The sequence below is a fragment of the Mesocricetus auratus genome, unplaced genomic scaffold (genome assembly GCF_017639785.1).
Source record: "Mesocricetus auratus isolate SY011 unplaced genomic scaffold, BCM_Maur_2.0 Super-Scaffold_100676, whole genome shotgun sequence".
In the NCBI taxonomy this organism is placed as follows: domain Eukaryota; kingdom Metazoa; phylum Chordata; class Mammalia; order Rodentia; family Cricetidae; genus Mesocricetus; species Mesocricetus auratus.
In genome coordinates this window covers 129,493,197-129,516,167 of record NW_024429266.1, presented here as the reverse complement: position 1 = coordinate 129,516,167, position 22,971 = coordinate 129,493,197, and the positions used below count along the sequence as shown (strand labels likewise).

The 22,971-nt window shown below is 38.8% G+C and overlaps 2 gene segments (V, D, J or C); both read right to left on the bottom strand.

Annotated features, from left to right (window-relative positions):
• Positions 1-1,210: 1,210 nt before the first annotated feature.
• On the bottom strand, positions 1,211-1,764 carry LOC121136534. The segment is given in 2 exon segments: positions 1,211-1,530; positions 1,652-1,764. Coding segments are annotated over 2 exon segments (369 nt in total).
• An 11,908-nt stretch (positions 1,765-13,672) lies between these two features.
• Positions 13,673-14,262, bottom strand: LOC101829177. The segment is given in 2 exon segments: positions 13,673-14,049; positions 14,172-14,262. Coding segments are annotated over 2 exon segments (426 nt in total).
• Between the last annotated feature and the right edge of the window lie 8,709 nt (positions 14,263-22,971).

Sequence of the window (22,971 nt, the reverse complement as noted above, 5' to 3'; positions counted from 1 at the left end):
CCTTGAAATCACTGTGATCTGCAAACGTAAAATTCCACATCAGATATCTCTTCTAGTTCTATTCCATACCATGGTATTTAGTTTTATGCAAAGTTGACACAAGTTAAAGTCATCAGAGAAGAGGAAACCTTCAGTGAGTAAATGTCTCCTTGAAATTGTATGAATGTCTGTAGAGCACTAGTTCTTAACCTTCCTACTGCTATGATCATTTAATGCAGTTACTAGTGTTGAAATAACACCAACTGTAAAAATATTTTCTTTGCGACTTCATAGCTGTAATTTTCCTACTATTATTAATCATAATGTAAACATCTGTGTTTTCCATGGGTCTTCTATGACCCCTGTGAAAGGGTAGTTTGACAGTCAAAGGGGTCAAGACACAATTGTTGGGAACCACTGCTTTGGAGAACACTCAGTAATTTGGTAGCAAAGCATGACCTTGAGGCCCTTATTTACCTCCCTACATTGCAGAAGCTAGGACTGCAGGTGTGCAGTACTGCTCCCAGTTTATGCAGTGCTGGTGGCTTTATGAAATTTTGAGAGATCTCCATCCCATAATTTAGGTTTGGTCGCTTGAACAAAAACATGGATATTGATAGGTCCACAACCTTGGAAAAAACATATCTTCATTCAGTCTTGAACTTGAAGGAGAGCCAGGGGTCCTGCTGGAAGAAGAAAACGCCTCTCAGGTCTTTATGCCTTTGCATTCAATCTCACTAGGCATATAAAAAAGGGGTTAAAAGCTTACCATCTTTATACTCAGGAAGTTTGTCAGGTTTATTGTCTATTTGTTGCCCCTCTATCTTTCTGCCTATCAGGGAACTGTGTAAGTCCTACTCCCTCACATACATGTATAAGAAGATTGTATGTGCCAATAAAACTCCTGCTAAGAGAATTCAAAATAGACTCTCAGTCCTTTTCTCTTCTTTTTTCTTCTTTAAATCTCCCTCGAATTTTTCTTTGCTGCATAAATCCAAATACCTGCTATGATCCATATGCATCATGAGTCCTGAAATACATTTTCACTAAATATAGAGTAAACCCTTGCTTCTGCGGTTGAGAAAGAGGGAGAACTTCAATAGTCACTTATTCCAAAGACATTCAATGCACTTCAAGGCAACTATATCTGAATAATGATCTCATCAGGTATTGTTACCAAGAAAAAGCAGCTGAGACAGCCCAGGCTCACACTTCTGCTTTGCTCAATAGTTTATGTTATGACTTGTTCCACTGTGGGTGGGTAACTATTATACTGTTGACAGTAATAAGTTCCAATATCTTCTGGATCCAAAGTGCTGATGGTAAGGGTCAAATCTGTCCCAGACCCACTGCCACTGAACCTCAATGGCACTCCATCTTCTAACCTGTTTGCATGATAGATGAGGAGCTTAGGAGATTTCCCTGGCTTTTGCTGATACCAACTTAATGCAGTACCAATGCTCTGACTGGCTTGACACCTAATGGTGACTGGGTCTTTGAGAGATACAGTCTGAGATGGAGACTGGGTCAACTGGATATCACATATGGAACCTGGAATTAAGAGGGGAAGAAAGAACAAAACTATAAATTCTGCCTCAAAAGTCAATCATAGAGTTCCCTGACAGCCAGGCAGCACTGAGCACACTGAGAGAAGCACTGCTGTCCTCCATACCTGGGATCCAGAGCAGCAGCAGCCCCAGGAGATGAGCAGGAGCCCTCATGTCTGTACTGTGTCCTGATTGGAACTGACTCCTGCACAGGGTGTGACCAGCCTATTAAAAAGTCCTCTGGGTAGGAGTCTGTTTTCTGGTTACATGCAAATCAGCAGAAAATAGATGACAAGGTCACAGCTGAAAGGCTGTCTCAACTCAGGAACTGACCCTGTACCCGTCTCCGGACCCATGTTCTGAGTTTGATCAGGCACTGTTTTATTTTTCTGCAGATTTTTTTTCTTTCTGGGATTCAGATGGATAATTTCTTAATAGTTGATTATCTTGTGTTTATAAATGATCAATGGCATGTTTTTCTCGCTAGCCTTAAGTATTTGTGCATCTTTCCCAAAGACAATTCCAGAAACTTGAAGATGATTTAGGAGTAACCTAAATTTGGTCATGTGAGTATTCTTAAGGCTAGAACCAGTTCTTTGGCCTGTTTCTCAGAATTTTCTGCTGTGGTTACCTCATTATATCATCAATTGACATGGGAAATGTACAAGAATACATACATACATATATAATTTAGTTATTGATGAGATAAAAATATTCTTACAATTTGAAAAAGCATAAAAGTATGTGAATAAATAATACATGTAACACTCTACCAAATATAATCTTCCCAGTAGGGACCATACATGAGAACATATACCACTGTCAACTTATTGTCTTCTAATAAATGGTGTCCACCATCCTTTGCTTAATGCTCTTTCCCTACTCCTTTTCTATAGGGGTTTTGTCTTTAGACCTGAAAATGTATAAGCTACTTTCTAGCTCTATGGCCATGATGTATGTCCTATCCTAATGGCTCATGCACCCTTGTGAGGCTGTTTATGATTCTTCGTGCAAATAATAGCACCTTCTCCTCAGAAGCTGAAGTGCTCTCAGCAAGAGTTCATCTATGCAAGAACACATGCTGTTTAACAAAACAGCACATCTCTTTGTGGTCCCCACCTTACTGTTCTTAATAAAAACCAGTTATTAATGCATAGTTAAAGTGTGACACCACCCAACAGTTTCCAATGATAAAACACAATGGTATAAAGTAGAGAGAGCCCTGGGTTAGTGAAGTTCTCAGTGACTGCATATTGTTAACGTAGGCATGGCCAGATTGAGTACTCCAAGGCTTTGGTCTCATGAAACATTGGCAAAGCCAGTTCCTGATATTGGCCAATCTCAATAGGGGTAGTCAAGGTCTCCTTGGGAGTCCGAGTATGAGTATTTATGAATAATTGATCAGTGTGTAAAATTACTTCCTCTACCTGGATATTTATACTCTGATGCTACTAGTTTACAGAGACCACATATGAAAAGCACCTAACACCTCATGCTGAGCTGTGCCTAAACATGTTGAGTTTCTGGGTTGTGGAGTTTGCAGAATCCCACCTGACCCAGATTTACTGTACATTTATCTCTGTTTCTGTCTTTCATTCCTTTGCCAACCCAAGTCAGGATTCCAGGACCCAAGCTGTGCTAGTCAAATAGATGAAGACAGAGTAATGGAACAAAGATTATATGTAAGACATCTACTACTGTCATTACTATTAACATCATAGTAATGTAACATCAAGGGTTATTAATGGATTATCTCTTTTTTACTAAAAGAAATCATGATTGCAGTATGAAGAAATGACCATATTTATAACTAATCCTGGTTAGTCATGAATCAATTTCCTGGAAAGTGAAATATAAACAATTATGTAAGCCTCTGGGTTTAAATTTAAAGGTTTGGATTGTAGAATAACAATGCTGTGCTAGAAAATGTTATTTGTATATCCTCAGAAAGATAATGTTTATCATTTTCCCCTCTAACTTAAATAGGCAGTTTTGAAACTAATGCTGGATTGTGATTAACAGGAAACCTTGATTCAGTCATGATCCTCTGAGAGTCAGCTGTCCAAAAGAGCATTCAGTACTGAAGCCATTTACTTAAAGGAAGGACAGTGATTTGAAACTGGAAATCAAATCACAGTATTACTAGTACCCATATCCTCAAGTTATGAGTTCAAGCATTGTGTTCAAAATATAAAATATTCCAATTTATACATGGGCTTTCAGGGCTAAACAGAGAAATCACAAAAGAACAAACTCAAATGGCCAAAAGACATTTAGAGAATTGCACAACATTGTTAATTATAAGGGAAATGCAAATCAAAATGACTCTGAGATATCATCTTACACCTGTCAGAATGGCTATGATCAAAAATTCTGAGGACAGCTTATGTTGGGGAGGCTGTGGTGTAATGGAAATATTCTTGAGAGTGCAAACTTGAGCAACCACTTTGGAATCAGTATGGTACTTTCTCAGAAAATGGAAAGCAATCTACCTCAAGACCCAGTGATGCCACTCTCAGACATATGCCCAAAGGATGGTCAATCATACCATAAAGACACTTGTTCAAATAACAAACATAGCAGTGTTATTCATAATAGCCAGAACCAGGAAAGAACCCAGATGCCCTTCAACCTAAAAATGAATTAAAAATGTGGTATATTTACACAGTGGAGTATTACTCAGCTGTAAAAAAAAAAGTAAAATTGCACCTTGAAATTTGCAGGCAAATGGATGCAACTGGGGACAACCCTTTCAGTGGGAGATAACCAAGCCTGAAAAAGCAAACATGGTATGTTCTCACTCATAAGCTCATGCTAGATGTAAAGCAAAGTATAACCAGACAATTCATAGCTCCAGGTAACAAGGAGAACCCTAAGAGTGATGCATGGATTAACCCTGGAAGGGTAATTAGATGAGATCTCCTGAGTAAAGTGGGAGTGGGAAACTAGTAAAGGAGAGAGGATGGGGGAATAAGAGCATGAGAGAAAGGGATAGTCAAGTTGGGAGAGGGACAGAGGGAGAGATCAATGAAAGCCATATCTTGATATAGAGAGTAGTTTTGGGGTTATGGAGAATCCTGGAACTAGGGAAACTCCCAGGACTCCACAAGGATAACCCCAGCTAAGATCTCTATTAATAGTGTGGGTTATTCCTGGACTGGCCTTCCCCTGTAATCAGACTAATGAATAACCTAATTGTCATCACAGAGCCTTCATCCAGTAATTGATGGAACCAGATGCAGAGTTCCACAACCAAGCACCAGGTCTAGCTCCAGGAATTCAATTGAAGAGAGGGAGGAGGGAATACATGAGCAAGGGAGGTCAATATCATGAAGGGGAGGGAAATCTACAGAGACAGTTGAACCAAACTCATGGGAACTCACAAACACTAGACCAACAGTCATGGAGCATCCATAGGACATAATGAGGATCTCTGCATGTTCGAGACAATTGTGTAACTGGGTCTATCTGAGGGGTCTCTGAAAAAAGGACCAGTATCTATACCTGGTGCATGGGCTAGCTTGTTGGAACCCATTCCCTACAGTAGGATGCCATGACCAGCCTTTATTCTGGGGGTAGGGGCTTGATTCTCTCTCAACTTAATGGTCCCATCTTTGTCAATCTCCCATGGAAGTCCTTACCCTGTTGCAGGAGTGGATAGGAGTGGGCTTGGGAGGAGGTGATGGGGGCATGAGGAGGGTAGGGAGGGAGAACTGTGGTTTGAATGCAAAAAGAAATTTTAAATTTTTTTAAAATAGAAATAGAATCATAGTGAGGGAGAACTGAACTATCACTGAGATTGCAAAGCAGCAACAACCTTTCATTCAGAGTAAAGAAGTTGTAGAGATAACAAATATCCTGTCCAGAATCACATTGGGCAACTTAAGTGAAAGCTATCAGGGGATCAAAACATGAAGGGAAGGGGATTTTGATGACTATGTTCATAGTTGGGGTGAGTCCCTATTTTAATTGAAAGACTAATGTGCCTTTTCAATTTCTGTGTGAATTTTTTATTACTTGGGTTTTTTTGAGATTATAATTATATAATTTCTTCCTTGCATTTCTTCCATCCAACCCTAATAAATACATCTCGATACTTGCTGTCAAGTACATTGTCCATTTTTTCATTAATTGTTATTACAATCTGGTCAGTCTATAAAATGTTTCATGTATCTTTGTTTTCAGGAATGACTATATTATATTGAAAATTCAATTGCTGCCCTCTCTCCTAAGGAAGAGCATTCCTTAGGTACCTGAGTTCTTGTGGTCTTTCTCCTGTCTACTTCAGCATGTTTCTGGTTTTTATCCTTGGTAAGATCACACATTTAGGCAGTCTAGTTAGTGATGTTTAGGAGCATAGTTTCTGACATTATTAGGAGACATAGTCACACCACAGACTTCATGCTCCTCTATCTTTTTCTGCCTCCTCTTCCCCAGTGTTTCCTGAGATTGAGGTTTGGAATTTGTTCTATAGATATATCCATTTGTACTCTCTTTCAGCATATTGAAAGGTTGTGCTTTCATTTAGTAGTCTCAGTCTCATGTAAGAAGAAATTACCTTGATTAGGGGTAATAATTACTCAACTCTGTGGATATATGGACAAATATTTAGAGTGTACTTAGGAATTATGTGGGTTTGGTAAAATAGTGGTTATAGGTTTTTCCACCAAGATCCATGACCTTACTAACCCTAGGTTGGTTGCCTAGTCTTCAGTGCCAGGAATGATTTCCCTGTTGTTAAGCAAATCCTAAGTTCAAATAGACAGCTGCACATTGCCATCAAGGTATGTGTGCCACCACTGCACCTCCAAAGTTATGTTAGGTTATGCCATGTTAGGTTTTGCTGTGGTCATGAGACATGTGGTTGCTGCCTTCCCATGCAAGGCTCCATGGTACCTTCTGGTACCAAGAAAGTCAGTCTTGGGAGAAAAGATGTTCTTGTCAGTTCCAGTTCATGGATCTCTGGGGACTTAATCTGAAGTGAACAGTGTCTTCAGTAATTGAAACTTACCTTCCTCCTTTAGGACCAGGAAACAACAGTATATATTGTTTTCTGGAGTCTATTGGAAAACTGTGACCAACAACACTAAAGAAAACTTCACATGTTGGATGTTGGGGGTTTGAGTTTTGTGGTCTTTGGTCCTAGGAAGACTAATTGTCAGAGGAGGTGAGAAAAGTTCATTAAATCTATATATGTATATACACACAGTTTTATATGTATTATAGGGTTGGTTTGTTACATGTTTTGTTTTGTTGATTGATAGTTAATAGTATAATTAATTATAGATTTTTTCTGACAAATTTATAATTTTGTTCTCTTCTCTAACTTTCTGTATATATCGCTTTCCTTCCCCATCCCCAGTAAGGGCTCTTCTTCTCCTTTTCCAAATCAGATTACTTGCACCCTGACATTTCCCTCTCTATTGCTCCCTACAACAACCCTAATATTGCACACCTTTTGTATTCCTTATTTTTGCAATAGTATATGATATGTATTAAACTCTGAAGATTTAGAGCTAGGGGCCTGTGATGAAACAGAAGATCATGAAGCAATTTGTCTCTCTGTGTCTAAGTTAACACAACAAACTTTTACAGTTCTATTTACTGCGAAGTTCAGGATTTTGTTTCAATTATAGTAAAATCTCATTGTATTGTTTATCTGTACCACATTTTCTCCATTTGAGGAGCATTGAAGGACTTTTTCATTTAACAGCTCTTGAGAATAAAGCAGCAATGAGTATGACTGAACAAGTGTCTGTGAAGTAGGATGCTGAGTTTTTGGACACATGCCAAGAATTGGTATAGTTGTTATATGATAGGACTTTTAAAGTTTTTTGAGAATTCTCCACATTGATTTTCATGATGGCTGCTCCACTTTGAAATGCTACAAATGGTTAAAGAGGGTTGCCTTTCCCCAAATCTCCCCCAAACTTTTGTTGTAGATTTGCAATTGTTGATAATGATGATCATTGCCATTTTGACTAGGACAAGGTTAAATCTCAAAGTTGCTTTGATCTGCATTTCAAACTTTCTATGGATAATGAACAATTTTTGAGATATTTGTATGCCATTTTTTTCTTCTTTTATAAAACTCTCTGTTCAGGTCCTAGGCCAGTTTCTAATGGGCCATTTGCTCTTTTTGATAGACACAATTTTCTTCTTTTGATGGGGTAAAGGACAGGAGAAAACAGTGTTTTCCTTCTCCATACTGGAGAAGGAAGAAAATAAGAGATTGTTGAAGTGAAAAGAGTAGAGTGGAGAGGGAGTTAGAAATTTTCTTGGTTGTTTTTGAAACAAAACTTTAATAAAAACATGGGGAAATTTTATTACTCTGCACTTTGCATAAGGTGAGCATGGGTTCCACTGGGGCCCAAGTCCCCCTCACCCCTCCTTGGAACTTCCTGGGTCTGCTCCTCACACAGTGGAACTGACCCAGCAGGACAGTCCACCCTGAGTCTGGCCACACTTCAGTCTTGATCTCCCTACTCCCTCTGCCATCTGCCCTCCACTTGAGTCTTGGCACTCATAAGCCCTCCTCTTGAGTGAAGAGAATACCAGGAGAGGTCAGACCATCCAGAGTTGCCCACATTGAAGTCTTGGCCCACCTATGCCCACTGGGAGGCTAGAGTAGAGAGAGAGAGAGACCCCACCTTTACCCACTCAAAGGAGGGATGGAAAGATGACAGTATAAGAACACACTCAACAACAGAAAGAACAATAAGACACTAACAGAATCTAGGGACTCTACACAAGCAAAAGCTGAATAACCCAACACAGAAGAAGCAGAAGAAAAGGACCTCAAACACAACTTTATGAAGATGATAGAAACCCTCAAGGAGGAAATGAAAAACTCCCTTAAAGAAATGTAAGAAAATACAAACCAAAAAATTTAAGAAATAAGAAAATCTCTTAAAGAATGCAAAGATAGCCAAGAAAAAACAACCAACCAAGCAAAGGAAACAATTCAAAACAATAAAGAAAACAGAATGACAGATTGCTGAAAATAGAAAAGCTGGGAAAATTATTAGGATCTAAAGATGTAAGTATTACCAATAGAATGCAAGAGATGGAAGAGACAACCTCAGGTGTTGAAGACTCACTAGAGGAAATACAGTTATCAACCAAAGAAAATCTTAAGTCCAACAAATCCCTAACACAAAATATCAAGGACCAAACCTAAGAATAATATGTATAGAAAAAGAAAAAGAAATACAGCTCAAGTGTACAGAAAACATATTCAACAAAATCATAGACAAAATCTTCCCCAACATAAAGAAAGACATGCATATGAAAATACAAGAACATTATAGAATACCAAATTCACTGGACCACAAAAAGAAGTACCCTTGCCACATAATAATCAAAACAAGTTCACATGATAAAGTAAAAATATTAAGAACAGCAAAGGAAAAAGTCCAAGTAACAAAGGCAGAACTATCAGAATTACACCCGACTTTGTAGGGAGAGATCCTAGGTACCTCTAGGGCTGACCATGACATTTGGGCATGGTCACAGGTACATAGAAGGTATGTGAAATAAATTGCTAAGAGGGAGGAGTTCCACTCAGGTCTTGGAGTGTGGATGAGACTGGATTTCTCGGAGCACCAATCTGGTTATGTGTTTCTCTTGTGAGTGGTTTTCTTTAATAAATTGATCATCAATATTCATACCCCATGTACAGTTATATTTCCTCAACACGACTTTTCCATGGAAACTCTGAAAGCCAAAAAGTCCTGGATAAATGTACTTCAAACGCTACAGGAACATGGATGCCAGCCCAAACTGCTATACCACGCAAAGCTTTCAATAACTATAGATTGCAAAAACAAGATATTCCATGACAAACCCAGATATAAAAAATACATATCCACAAATCCAGTCCTATAGAAAGCACTAGAAGGAAAACTGCAACCCAAGGAAGATAATTGTACTCACAATAACAAAGGCAATATATAATTCCACAATGCCAAACACCAAAAGAAAAACAGGGGGGAAATCCACACACAATATCAATTCCACTAACAAGTCCAAAACAAACAAAAATTGACAATCAGTGGTCATTAATCTCCCTCAATGTCTTAAATTGCCTATAAAAATACAGAGTCTAACAGAATGGATATGAAGACAGAATCCATCTTTCTGCTGCATACAAGAAACACATCTCAACATCAAAAACAGACAATACCTCATAGTAAAGGGTTGGGAAAACAAGCTAATGGAGCAATCCTAATATCTATCAAATTAGATTTCAAACTAAATCAGTCAAAAAAGATGAAGAAGGTCATTTCACATTCATCACAGGAAAAGTCCATCAAGAAGAAATCTCAATTCTGAACATCTACACCCCAAATATGAAGGCAAACACCTTAGTAAAAGAAACATTACTAAAGCTAAAGTCATACATAAAACTTCACACACTTAGAGGGTGAGATTTCAATACCCCACTCTCACCACTAGACAGGATCATGAGACAGAAATTAAACAGAGAAACAAAGGAACTAACAGAAGTTATGACCCAATTGGGTTGAGCAGACATCTATTGAACATTCCATCCAAACACAAAGGAATATACCTTCTACTCAATGCCACATGGAACTTCCTCAAAAATCAGCCACATACTTGGCAACATAGCAAACCTCAACAGATACAGAAATATTGGAATAACCCCATGTATCCAATCAGATCACCATAGTTTAAAGTTAGAATTCAACAACAACACAAATTGTAGAAACCCTACAAACTCCTGGAAATTAAACAATGTGCAATTGTACCAATCCTGGGTCAATGAAGAAATTAAAAAGGAAATTAAAGATGTCCTAGAATTCAATGAGAAAGAAGACACAACATACCCAAACTTATGGTATACTTTGAAAGCAATGCTAAGAGGAAAGTTCTTAGCACTAAGTGTACACATGAAGAAACTGGAGAATAGTCACACTAAAGAATTAACAACACTACTACTGGAAGCTCTAGAAAAAGAAGCAAACTCACCCAGTAGGAGTAGATGCCAGGAAATAATCAAACTGAGGCCTGAAATGAATAAAATAGAAACAAAGAAAACAATACAAAGAATCAATGTAACTAAGAGTTGGTTCTTTGAGAAAATCAACAAAACAGACAAACCTTTCTCCAAACCAAATAAAATGCAAGGAGAAGACATGCTAATTAAGAAAAATAGAAATTAAAAGGGGGACATAACCATGGACACTGAGGAAATCCAAATTATCATCAGGTCATACTTTGAAAACCTGTACTCCACAAATTTTAAAATTTGAAGGAAATGGACAATTTCCTGGATAGATATCACCTACCAAAATTAAATCAAGAACAGATAAGCAATTTAAATAGACCTTTAACTCTTAATGAAATAGAAGCAGTCATAAAAAAAGCCCAGAGCCAGATGGTTTCAGTGCAGAATTCTAGCAAAAAATTCAAAGAAAAGCTAATACCAATACTGTTCAAACTGTTTAACACAGTAGAAGCAAAAAGGTCATTGCCAAACTGTATTTATGAGGCAACAATTACCTTGGTACCCAAGTCACACAAAGACACAAATAAGAAAGAGAACTATAGATCAATGTCCTTCATGAACATTGATGCAATAACACTCAATAAAATACTTTCAAATAGAATCCAAGAAGTCATCCACCATGATGTAGTAGGCTTCATCCCAGGGATGCAGGTATGCTTCAACATACCAAAATCTATCATTGTAATCCACCATATAAACAAACTAAAAAGAGAAAACCACATGATCATCTCACTAGATGCTGAAAAAGCCTTTGAAAAAATCAAACACCCCTTCATTAAAAAGTTCCTAGAAAGATCAAGGACAACAGGAACATACCTAAATATAATAAAAGCAATATACAGCCAACCAACAGCCAACAGCAAAATAAATGCAGAGAAAAACAATGAAATCTTGAAATTTGCAGGCAAAGGGATGGCACAAGAAGAAACCATCCTGAGTGAGGTAACCCAGTCACAAAAAGACAAACATGGTATGTACTCACTCATATGTTGTTTCTAGACTGACAGAGAAGCTATGAAACAAGGAGGATGCTAAGAGAGACATACATGGTCCCCAGGAGAAGGAGAAAGAGATAAGATCTCCTGAGTGGATTGGGAGCATGAGGGGAGGGGAGATGGAATTAGAAGAAAGAGAAGGAGAGAAGAAGAGTGGAGAGGAGGACATGAGAGAGCAAGAAGGTTGAATCAGGGAAGAATAGATGAGAGCAATAAGAGATACCATAATAGAGGGAGCCATTATAAGTTTAAAGAGAAATCTGGCACTAGGAAAATTTCCAGAGATCTACAAGGATGACCTCAACTAAAAATCTAAGCAATAGTGGAGAGGCTACCTTAAATGCTCTTCCCCTATAATGATACTGATGACTACCTTATATGCCTTCCTAGAGCCTTCATCCAGTAGGTGATGGAAGCAGAAAGACACCCACAGCTAAACACTGAACTGAACTCCTGGAATACAGTTTAAGAGAGGGAGGAGTGATGAGCAAATGGGTCAAGACAAGACTGGTGAAACCCACAGAAACAGCTGACCTAAACAGTGGGGAGCTCATGGATCCCAGACTGATAGGTGAGGAACCAGCATAGGACAAACCCAGACCCCCTGAATGTAGTGTCATTTAGGAAGCTGATACAATCTATGGGGCCTCAAGTAGTGTGTCAGTATTTATCTGTATTATATGAATGGACTTTGGGAACCCACTCCACATAGAGGGATACTCTCTCAGCCTAGACACACAGGGGATGACCTAGGCCATGCTCTAAATAATATGACAGATTTTGCAGATCCCCATGGAAGACCTCACCCTCCCTAGGGAGAAGAAAGGGGATGGAATAGGGGATTGGTGGGAGGCAGAGGTGGAGAGGAAGGAGAAGGAACTGGGATTGACATGTAAAACGAGCTTGTTTCTAATTTAAATTAAAAACAGGAAAAAGACATGGGGAAGTTTAGAAATAATTAATAACTGTGTATGGAATAAATTATATTTTTCTGAAATATGACTGTGACATTACATTGCAAATTATGGTGTTTCGTTGGAAAAAACGGATTTTCCCTTTGGTAGCGGGTATCAATGTAACTAGCTTCCTGGTTAGGGATGGGACTTTGTGTCCACCTGCCCTTCTCCCCATGAGAATTTTTTCTGATTTGAACTTTTGCAGGTTTGTGCGAATATCACAATCTGTGATATCATATGTGTATCAGTCCCATTGTGCCTGGATAATGCTATTTCCTTGGAGTCACCCACCACCTGTGACTCTTACAGTCTTTCTACTTCAAAAGGGAAGTGTTATCAGGAAAGTTTTTATGCTGCAAATGTTAAATACTGTTCAGACTACTCAACTACTCAGAATACAATATGTGACAATAACAATAAAATATATGATAATATATAAGTTGGCAGTTGGCAAAAATACTTAGGGGACAAAGTCAACCATATCCATGTCTGATAATGAATGTGACTCCTGGTATCATGGTGTCTCTTTGATGACTGGTGGCTTTATGAAATTTGAGGGGTCTCCATCCCCTAATTTAGGTTTTGTCAACTTGAACAAAGACAGGGATGTTGATAGGCCCACAACCTTGGGGAAAACATCTTAATTCAGTCTTGAACTTAAAAGATGCTTGGAGGTCCTGATGGAAGAATAAAGAGCCCCCAAGTCTTTGCAACCAGTCACACCAGGCATGTGAGAAAGGGGCCAGAAGTTTGCCATCTTTAACACTCATGAAATTTGTTATCTTTATTATGCATTTATTGCCCTCTATCTATCTCTCTATCTGTCATGGATCTGTGTAAATCCTAGTCCCTCACATACATATATAAGAAGATTGTATGTGCCAATAAAATCCTTTTAGGGGGCTTCACTGTAAACTTTTAGTCCTTTACTGTTCTTCTTTTTCCATTTTTAAGTCTCCCTTGAATTTTTCTTTGTGGCATGACTCCAAATAAATGCTATGATCCAGATGCATCATGAGTATTGAACTGGGTTTTTACTAAATCAGGAGTAAGCCCTTGCTTCTGGTGCTGAGAAAGAGGGGGACCTCCATACCCACTTACTCAAAAGACACTCAGTGCACTTCAAAGACAACTATATCTGAATAATAACCTCAGCAGGTAGAGTCACCAAGAATAGCAGCTGAGGCAGCCCAGGCTCATACTTCTGCTTTGCTCAATGGCTTGTGTTTTGACTTGTTCCACTGTGGGTGGGTAACTGCTGAACTGTTGACAGTAGTAAGTTCCAATATCTTCTGGCTCCAAAGTGCTGATTGTGAGGGTAAAATCTGTCCCAGACCCACTGCCACTGAACCTCGATGGCACTCCATCTTCTAACCTGTTTGCAAGATAGATGAGGAGCTTAGGAGATTTCCCTGGCTTTTGCTGATACCAACTTAATGCAGTACCAATGCTCTGACTGGCTTGACACCTAATGGTGACTGGGTCTTTGAGAGATACAGTCTGAGATGGAGACTGGGTCAACTGGATATCACATATGGAACCTGGAATTAAGAGGGGAAGAAAGAACAAAACTATATAATTCTGCCTCAAAAGTCAATCATAGAGTTCCCTGACAGCCAGGCAGCACTGAGCACACTGAGAGAAGCACTGCTGTCCTCCATACCTGGGATCCAGAGCAGCAGCAGCCCCAGGAGATGAGCAGGAGCCCTCATGTCTGTACTGTGTCCTGATTGGAACTGACTCCTGCACAGGGTGTGACCAGCCTATAAAGAAGTCCTCAGAACACTGGAATGTTCTGTTGTATGCAAATCATCAGGGCTTAGATGGCCTGGGCACAGCTGCAGAGTTCTCTCTTCTCAGGAACTGACCCTCTACCAATCTCTGGGCCTGATCAGGACACTGTGTTCTTTTTCTACAAAGAAAACATTGTTTCTCTCTAGGACTCAGAGGACAGACTGATGTTACTTTATTAAGACTAGACTATCTTTTGTTTATAAAAGGTCAGTGGCATGTAGATTTCTTGCTAGCCTTATATTATTGTCCATCTTTCACAAAGGAAATTCCAGAAACTTTTAGATGTTATAGAAGTCATATTCATTTGGTCATGTGGATATTCTTGAGACTAAGAAAAGTTCTTTAGCTGGTTTCCAAGAATTTTGTGCTTTGGTTACTCTACTATCAATCCATGATGGGAAAATATACAAGAATATATATTTAGAGACTAAAAGTTAGTTATTAATAAGATAAAAAAATACTTTTAAATTTTAAAATAACATATGTAAAATTGTACTATATATAATCTTCCCAGTAGGGACTAGACAGCCATAGAAACGGGGCATGCGTGGTACATACCTTTAATCCCAGGACTCGGGAGACAGAGGCAGATGGATCTCTGTAAATTCAAGAACACCCAGGGATAGATGAAAGTGAATCAGTATAAAGAGAAACAGAGTTTGTACCTTAACCCCAGAAATAGAGAGGTATATAAGAGGAAGACCACGGTCTCATGCAGGATACAGGTCAGTCTCAGGGCAATGAGTCTCCCCCCACATTGAGGATAAAATCTCCCAGCCTTGGTTAGGTAAGAGCTCTCTGGTTGCTTGGGTACCTTGCTTCTCTGATCTCTAGCTTGAACCTCAGTATCTGTATCTGGGTTTTTATTAGCCATGGTACATCTACATGTACCCACAGAAACAACTAAAAAGATCAGTAGACCACTAAATGTACCTTAAATATACAACGTAAAGGTTATTTATACTACAATCACAAATATGTAAGGTTGTTCTTTACTATAATAAAAATTTAATTGTTATCAATATGAAACATTTTATAAAGATCTGAAAATAAGGGTCATAGCTAAATGCTAAGGAGTACGAAGGCTGTTTGCCATGATTAACATGAGATTATCTCAATTACATGTCACTTCTTGAATATTTCAATTACTATTCTAACTGTGACATGTTCAGATTCAATACTAAGTGAAAATGTCAATTATGTGCAGTATCTGACTGATTCTGACTTAGTAATATAAACACCATCTCAAAGCAAGAATTTGTTCTTCCTATTGTCTCCATGTAGAGGTTGTTCACCAATATGGTTAAATTTTTCCTGTGTTATATGTTATTTGATTTATATGCAAGGACCAAGATAGTGTGGAAGACCAGTATTTTAGAACAAAACCTCACAGCAATAATATCAACAAAAGAAAGAACAAGTTTACTGAATTAATGAAATTTTCTAGAAAATATCCACTCCCTGCCTAGGGCTTTCTCATGTGATCTGTGATTTGATATTTTACCTTGTTCCCCACTTCTACCTTCATTTTCCATGCTATCTAGGTTTGACATAAATAATGCAATAACTGGGGCATTTCAGCTGTTCTATATAAACTAGAAGTCAGGTGAACCCTGCCCCGAGAACAAATTTTGATGTTCAGGACAAGATTTTGGGAGAGACTTTTCAGTTCATCTGAAAACAATGAATTAGCAGGATCACCAGCTTCTACAGGATCATGACTAAGCCGCTTTCAGAAAAGTGGCTGGAGACCTTGAAGAGATGGATCAATAGCCTAATATTATAATCAATAATCTCTTCTAGCATTATAAAAATGTCTGGTCATTCTGCTGCAAACCATTAAATAGAAAGACAAGTGTTCATGGTGACCCCTGCAGGAGAATTAGCTCATTTCCAAGCTTTCCAGAAATCTATGTCTCTTTATTTTTTTTCAGTGTGTATAACCCTTTTCCTTGGTACTTCTTATATCTATTAACAATATTTCCTCTAACCTCTTTTATTTTTTCTAATTTCCCCAGCATTATGTATTAAATGAACCTTAGAAGACTGAGGGTAAGCAACTACAATAATTAAGAATACATTTTTACTTCATCCATTTGCAAACATAAACATACACATGTGTTCAAGTATTCGTATATGGTAAATTGTTGTCATCTTGACACAAACATAGGTACATCTGAGAAGTAGGAACTTTAGTTAAGGAATTATCTCCATCAGAGTCTTGGCCCACTGTGGGAAATGCCACTCCTGGACAGGTAGTTTTATGTTATATTCCATTTTCTCTATTTCCTGCCTTAAGTTTTCTATGTTGAGCTCCTGTCCTGACTTACCTCAGTGATGGAATAAACGATAAGCTAAATGAACCCTTTCCACTCCCAGTTAATGGTCTGAGTTTTGATTTTCATGAAATATCAAAGATGTGACTTGAGAAAATAGAAGAGGACAGAGGACACCTAGGGTGCAGTGGTAGAAGGGGAGTATGTATGGGAAACTGAGTCCTCCTCTGTGAGTGGAGTTTCCCTGCATCCCAGCAGTTCCTTATTACTAACTAGCACTTACACCTTAAAGTAACCCATTATTATTCATCTATGTGTTGCCCTGAGGACCATGGCATTTACTTCTCTGACAGGTCTTGCTCATTGTCCTCATCCAAATATTCCCAGAGCTGACTCTCCCCTATCAGCTGATGTCACCCCTCTGACTCATTCACCCTAGCTTTTCTGTGGCATTTGCACAAATCGGCCACAGATAAGTTTGAAACCCTGAATAGCCATCACTTTTATGGCACCATTTGTTTCCTTTAAATACATCCTGACTCCAGAATTTAAAATGGTTTTGATCACACATTTCAGGGAAAAAGATTTTCCCACTAGACGTTTGTGGAGACAGACTCTAAATTGGAGATCTCTATTGGGTGTCCAAGACTGACTGAAGTATACTTAAAGTTAAAGTAAACCAGGTCTCTAGGTTTGTCATTTATGCTAAAAAATTATTTGAATGTTATATTTATGTTCAGAAGGTTTTGTGATTGCATATGGTTTTTAAATGTTTAACAAGTCCTATGAATATTATCATTGTTAAGAAGAATTACAATGAATTTATAAAAAACTTTTAGGTAGTATACACATGTTTACAATGGAAATTCTTCTGACCTGTGAATACGTCTTCCCTCTAGCTCTGTACATTAGGATTTTGCATCAGTGACTTATACTTTTAATGGTATAGACATATGCTGGCTGATTTATCAACTTAATACAAGCTGGTCTCATCTCAGAAAAGATAGCCCAAGTTAAGGATGTGCCTCCATCAGATAGGCCTATGAACAAAGCTGTAGGAAGGTTTCTTGATGAAGGATAGAGATGGGAGGGCCTCTGAGGATACTATCTCTGGCAAGTGGTCCTGGAATGTAAAAGAAGGAAAACCGAACAACCCATGAGGAACAGCCAGTAAGCAGCATTCCTCCATGGTCTCTGCTTCAGTACCTCTCTCCATTTCCCTGATTGAGTTCTGCATTCTGGATATGTGAGACAAATAAAGCCATGCCTCTATTTGTTGTTTTCAACAGTATTTTATCAGATGATAGAAATATTGCTAAAACAAGGAAATTTACCCCTTTGATTAAATGTATAGTTTCTTGGAAAATTGGGAGTCAATCTACCTCAAGACACAGCTATACCAATCTTCAGCATTGACCCAAAGGATGCTCAATTATACAGCAAGGACACATGCTCAACTATGTTCATAGCACAATTATTCATAATATCCCAAACTTTAAACAACCTAAGTGACCCTCAGCTGAAGAATTGATAAATAAAATGTAGTACATTTACATAATGGAGTATTGCTCATCTGTAAAAAACCAATGACTATATAATATTTGAATGGGTAGAACTATAACAAATAATTCTGAGTGTAGTAAACCGGATACGGAAGAAAAACGTGGATATTAGGTACAGAGTAAAGACAACCAGGCAACAATCCACAGCCTCAGAGAGGCTAGGTAATCAGGAGGGCCCAAAGAAATATGGATTTTCTTTTTTATTTTTATTTTTTATTATTTTAGTTTAAATAGCTTGTTTTACATGTCAATCCCAGTTCCCTCTCCCTACCCTCCTCCCGCACTCCCCATGCTACCCATCCTCCCACTCTATTGCCAATTCCTTCCTCATAGGGAATATCTAGAGTCTGTCATTTCACTAAGGGCAGGGTCCAAGCACTCCCCTAAGAGTCCAGGCTGGGAGAGCATCACTCTTTGTGTTATGGACACACAATGTCTGTTTGTATTCCAGGGATAGACACTGATCCACTGCTCAGGGCCCCATAGGTTTCCCAGTCCTCCTCACTGACTCTCACATTCAGGGGGTCCAGATCAGTCCCATGCTGGCCTCCCAGCTGTCGGTCTGGAGTCCAAGAGCTCGCCCCTGTTCGGATCAGCCATCTCTGCTGGCTTTGCCAGCCAATTCCTTGCCAAAATGCTCATCGCTCCTCTCTTTCTGTCGCTGGGTTCCCTGGGCTCAGTTCAGGGTTTAACTGTGGGTATTTGTCTCTGCTTCCATCATTCACTGGATGAAGGCTCCAGGATGGTTTTAGACATCAAGTTCATTATCAAGAATGGAAATTCGAGGTGGTCTCGCCACTATTGCTTAGCTTGCCAATTGGTGTCATCCTTCTAGATCACTAGAGGTCACAATGATGCCTGATCTGTCTTCTAAACTATGATTCCCTCTTCCCCCCCCCACTCAACCTTCCTGCTCCCCCATGACCCACTCTCTCTTCCTCTTCTCCCCCTCTCCATTTCCCAGCTCCCACTCCCCCCCACCCCTCGCCGTATTCCCCATCTGTTCAGAGGATCTTGCATCATTTCTCTTCTCTTGGGTACCATGCATATCCTCTAGGTTCTTTCTTGTTTCCCAGACTCTCTGTCAGTGGAAGTGCAGACTGGCACTATCCTGATCCATGTCTAAAATCCATATATGAGAGAGTACATGCCATGTTTGTCTTTTTGTGACTGGGTTACCTCATTCAGGATGGTTTCTTCCAGTGCTATCCATTTACCTAAGAATTTCAAGACTCCATTGCTTTTTTCTGCTGAGTAATACTCCATTGTGTAAATGTACCACATTTTCTCTATCCACTCTTCAGCTGAGAGGCATCTAGGTTGCTTCCAGGTTCTGGCTATTACAAATAATGCTGCTATGAACATAGTGGAGCAGATACCCTTGTATGAATGTGCCTCTTTTGGATATATGCCTAAGAGTAGAATTGCTGGATTTTGTGTTAGATTGATTCCCATTTTCCTGATGAATATCCATACTGATTTCCAAAGAGGCTGTATGAGTTGGCACTCCCACCAGCAGTGGAGGAGGGTTCCCCTCTCTCCACATCCTCTCCAGTATAAATTGTCTTTGATGTTTTTGATTTTAGCCATTCGGGCAGGAGTAAGATGGTATTTCAGAGTTGTTTTGATTGCCATTTCCCTGATGGCTAAGGATGTTGAGCACTTTCTTAAGTGTCTCTTGGCCATTTTAGCCTCCTCTATTGAGAATTCTCTGTTTAGTTCTGTACCCCACCTTTTAATTGGATCCTTTGGTGTTTTGGAGACTTGCTTCTTGAGTTCTTGGTAAATTTTGGAGATTAGCCCTCTGTCAGATGTGGGGTTAGTGAATATCTTTTCCCATTCTGTGGGCTGCCTTTTTGTCTTTTTGACTGTGTACTTTGCCTTACAGAAGTTTTTTTTAGTTTCAGCAGGTCCCATTTGTTAATTGTCGATCTCAGTGTCTGTTCCACTGGTGTTATGTTCAGGAAGTGGTCTCCTGTACCAACTTGTTGAAGAGTATCTCCCACTTTCTCTTCTAAAAGTTTCAGTGTGGCTGGATTTATGTTGAGATCTTTGATCCATTTGGACTTAAGTTTTGTACAAGGCGATAAACATGGATCTATCTGCAGTCTTTTGCATACCAGTACCCAGTTTTGCCAGCACCATTTGTTGAAGATGCTTTCTTTTTTCCATTGTATAGTTTTAGCTCCTTTGTCAAAAATCAAGTGTTCATAGGTGTGTGGGTTAAAACCAGGGTTTTCAATTCAGTTCCATTGGTCTACCTTCCTATTTTTGTGCCAATACCAGGCTGTTTTCAGGACTATAGCTCTATAATACAGCTTGAAGTCAGGTATGGTGATGCCTCCTGAAGTTCCTTTATTGTATAGGGTTGTTTTGGCTATCCTGGGCCTTTTGTTTTTCCATATAAAGTTGATTAATGTTCTTTCCAGGTCCTTGAAGAATTGTGATGGAATTTTGATAGGGATTGCATTGAATCTATAGACTGCTTTTGGCAAGATTGCCATTTTTATTATGTTGATCCTACCAATCCAAGAGCATGGGAGATCTTTCCATTTTCTGGTATCTTCTTTGATTTCTTTCTTCAAAGACACAAAATTCTTGATATACAGGTCTTTCACTTCCTTGGTTAACATTATCCCCAGATATTTGATGCTGTTTTTGGCTATTGTAAAAGGTGATGTTTCTCTGATTTCTTTCTCAGTCACTTCATCATCTGTATATAATAGGGCAACTGATTTTTTTGACTTTACCTTGTATCCTGCCACACTGCTGAAGGTGTTTATCAGCTCTAGGAGTAACTTTGCAGAGTTTTTTGGGTCACTTATGTAAACTATCATATCATCTGCAAATAGTGAAAGTTTGACTTCTTCTTTTCCTATTTGTATCCCCTTTATCTCCTTTTGTTGTCTTATTGCTGTAGCTAGAACTTCAAGTACAATATTGAAGAGATATGGAGAGAGTGGACAGCCTTGTCTTGTTCCTGATTTTAGAGGAATTGCTTTGAGTCTATCTCCATTTAGTTTGATGTTAGCTGTTGGTTTACTGTATATTGCTTTTATTATATTCAGGTACGTTCCTGTTATCCCTGATCTCTCTAGGACCTTTATCATGAAGGGGTGCTGGATTTTGTCAAAGGCTTTTTCAGCATCTAGTGAGATGATCATGTGGTTTTTCTTTCGCAGATTGTTAATATGGTGGATTACATTGATAGATTTTCTAATGTTGAACCATCCCTGCATTCCTGGAATGAAGCCTACTTGATCATGGTGGATGATTTTTCTGATGTGTTCTTGAATCCGGTTTGCAAGTATTTTATTGAGTATTTTTGCATCAATGTTCATGAGGGAAATTGGTCTATAGTTCTCTTTGTTAGTTGTGTCTTTGTGTGGCTTGGGTATCAAGGTAATTGTAGCCTCGTAGAAAGAGTTTGGCAGTGAGCCTCCTGCTTCTATTGTGTGGAATACTTTGACGAGTATTGGAACGAGCTCTTCTTTGAATTTCTGGTAGAATTCTGCACTGAAGCCATCTGGGCCTGGGCTTTTTTTGTTTGGGAGACTTTTGATGACTGCTTCTATTTCATTAGGGGTTATAGGTCTGTTTAGATTATTTATCTGTTCTTGATTTAGTTTTGGCAAGTGATATCTCTCCAGGAAATTGTCCATTTCCTTTAAATTTTCAAATTTTGTGGAGTACAGATTTTCAAAGTATGCCCTGATGATTCTCTTGATTTCCTCAGAGTCCGTTGTTATGTCCCCTTTTTCATCCCTGATTTTGTTAATTAGCATGTTCTCTCTCTGTCTTTTGGTTAGTTTGGACAGAGGTTTGTCTATTTTGTTGATTTTCTCAAAGAACCAACTCTTTGTTTCATTGATTCTTCTCAATGTTTTCCTGGTTTCTACTTGATTGATTTCAGCCCTCAATTTGATTATTTCCTGGCGTCTGCTCCTCCTGGGGGAGTTTGCTTCTTTTTGTTCTAGAACATTCAGCTGTGCTATTAATTCTCTAGTATGACTGTTCTCCAGTTTTTTCATGTGGGCACTTAGTGCTATAAACTTTCCTCTCAGCACTGCTTTCAAAGTGTCCCATAAGTTTGTGTATGTTGTGTCTTCATTCTCATTGAAATCGAGGAAGTCTTTAATTTCTTTTTTTATTTGTTCCTTTACCCAGGGATGGTGCAATTGTGCATTGTTCAATCTCCATGAGTTTGTAGAGTTTCTGCCATTTGTGTTATTGTTGAATTCTAATGTTAATGCATGGTGGTCTGATAAGATGCAGGGGGTTATTCCAATTTTTTTGTATCTGTGGAGATTTGCTATGTTTCCTATTATGTGGTCAATTTTAGAGAAGGTTCCATGTGGTGCCGAGAAGAAGGTATATCCCTTTGTATTTGGGTGGAGTGTTCTATAGATGTCTGTTAAACCCAGTTGGGTCATAACTTCTATTAATTCTTTTGTTTCTTTGTTAAGTTTCTGTCTGGAGGTCCTGTCCAGCGGTGAGAGCGGAGTGTTGAAGTCTCCTACTATTAGTGTGTGAGATTTTATGTGCATTTTGAGCTTTAGTAATGTTTCTTTCACGAATGTAGGTGCCTTTGTATTTGGGGCATAGATGTTTAAAATCGAGACTTCGTCTTGGTGTATTTTTCCTTTGATGAATATGAAGTGCCCTTCTTCATCTCTTTTGATTGATTTTAATTTGAAGTCTAATTTGTTAGATATTAGGATTGCTACGCCCGCTTGTTTCTTGGGGCCGTTTGATTGGAAGATCTTTTCCCAGCCCTTTACTCTGAGATAACGTCTGTCTTTGGTGTTGAGACGTGTTTCTTGTATGCAGC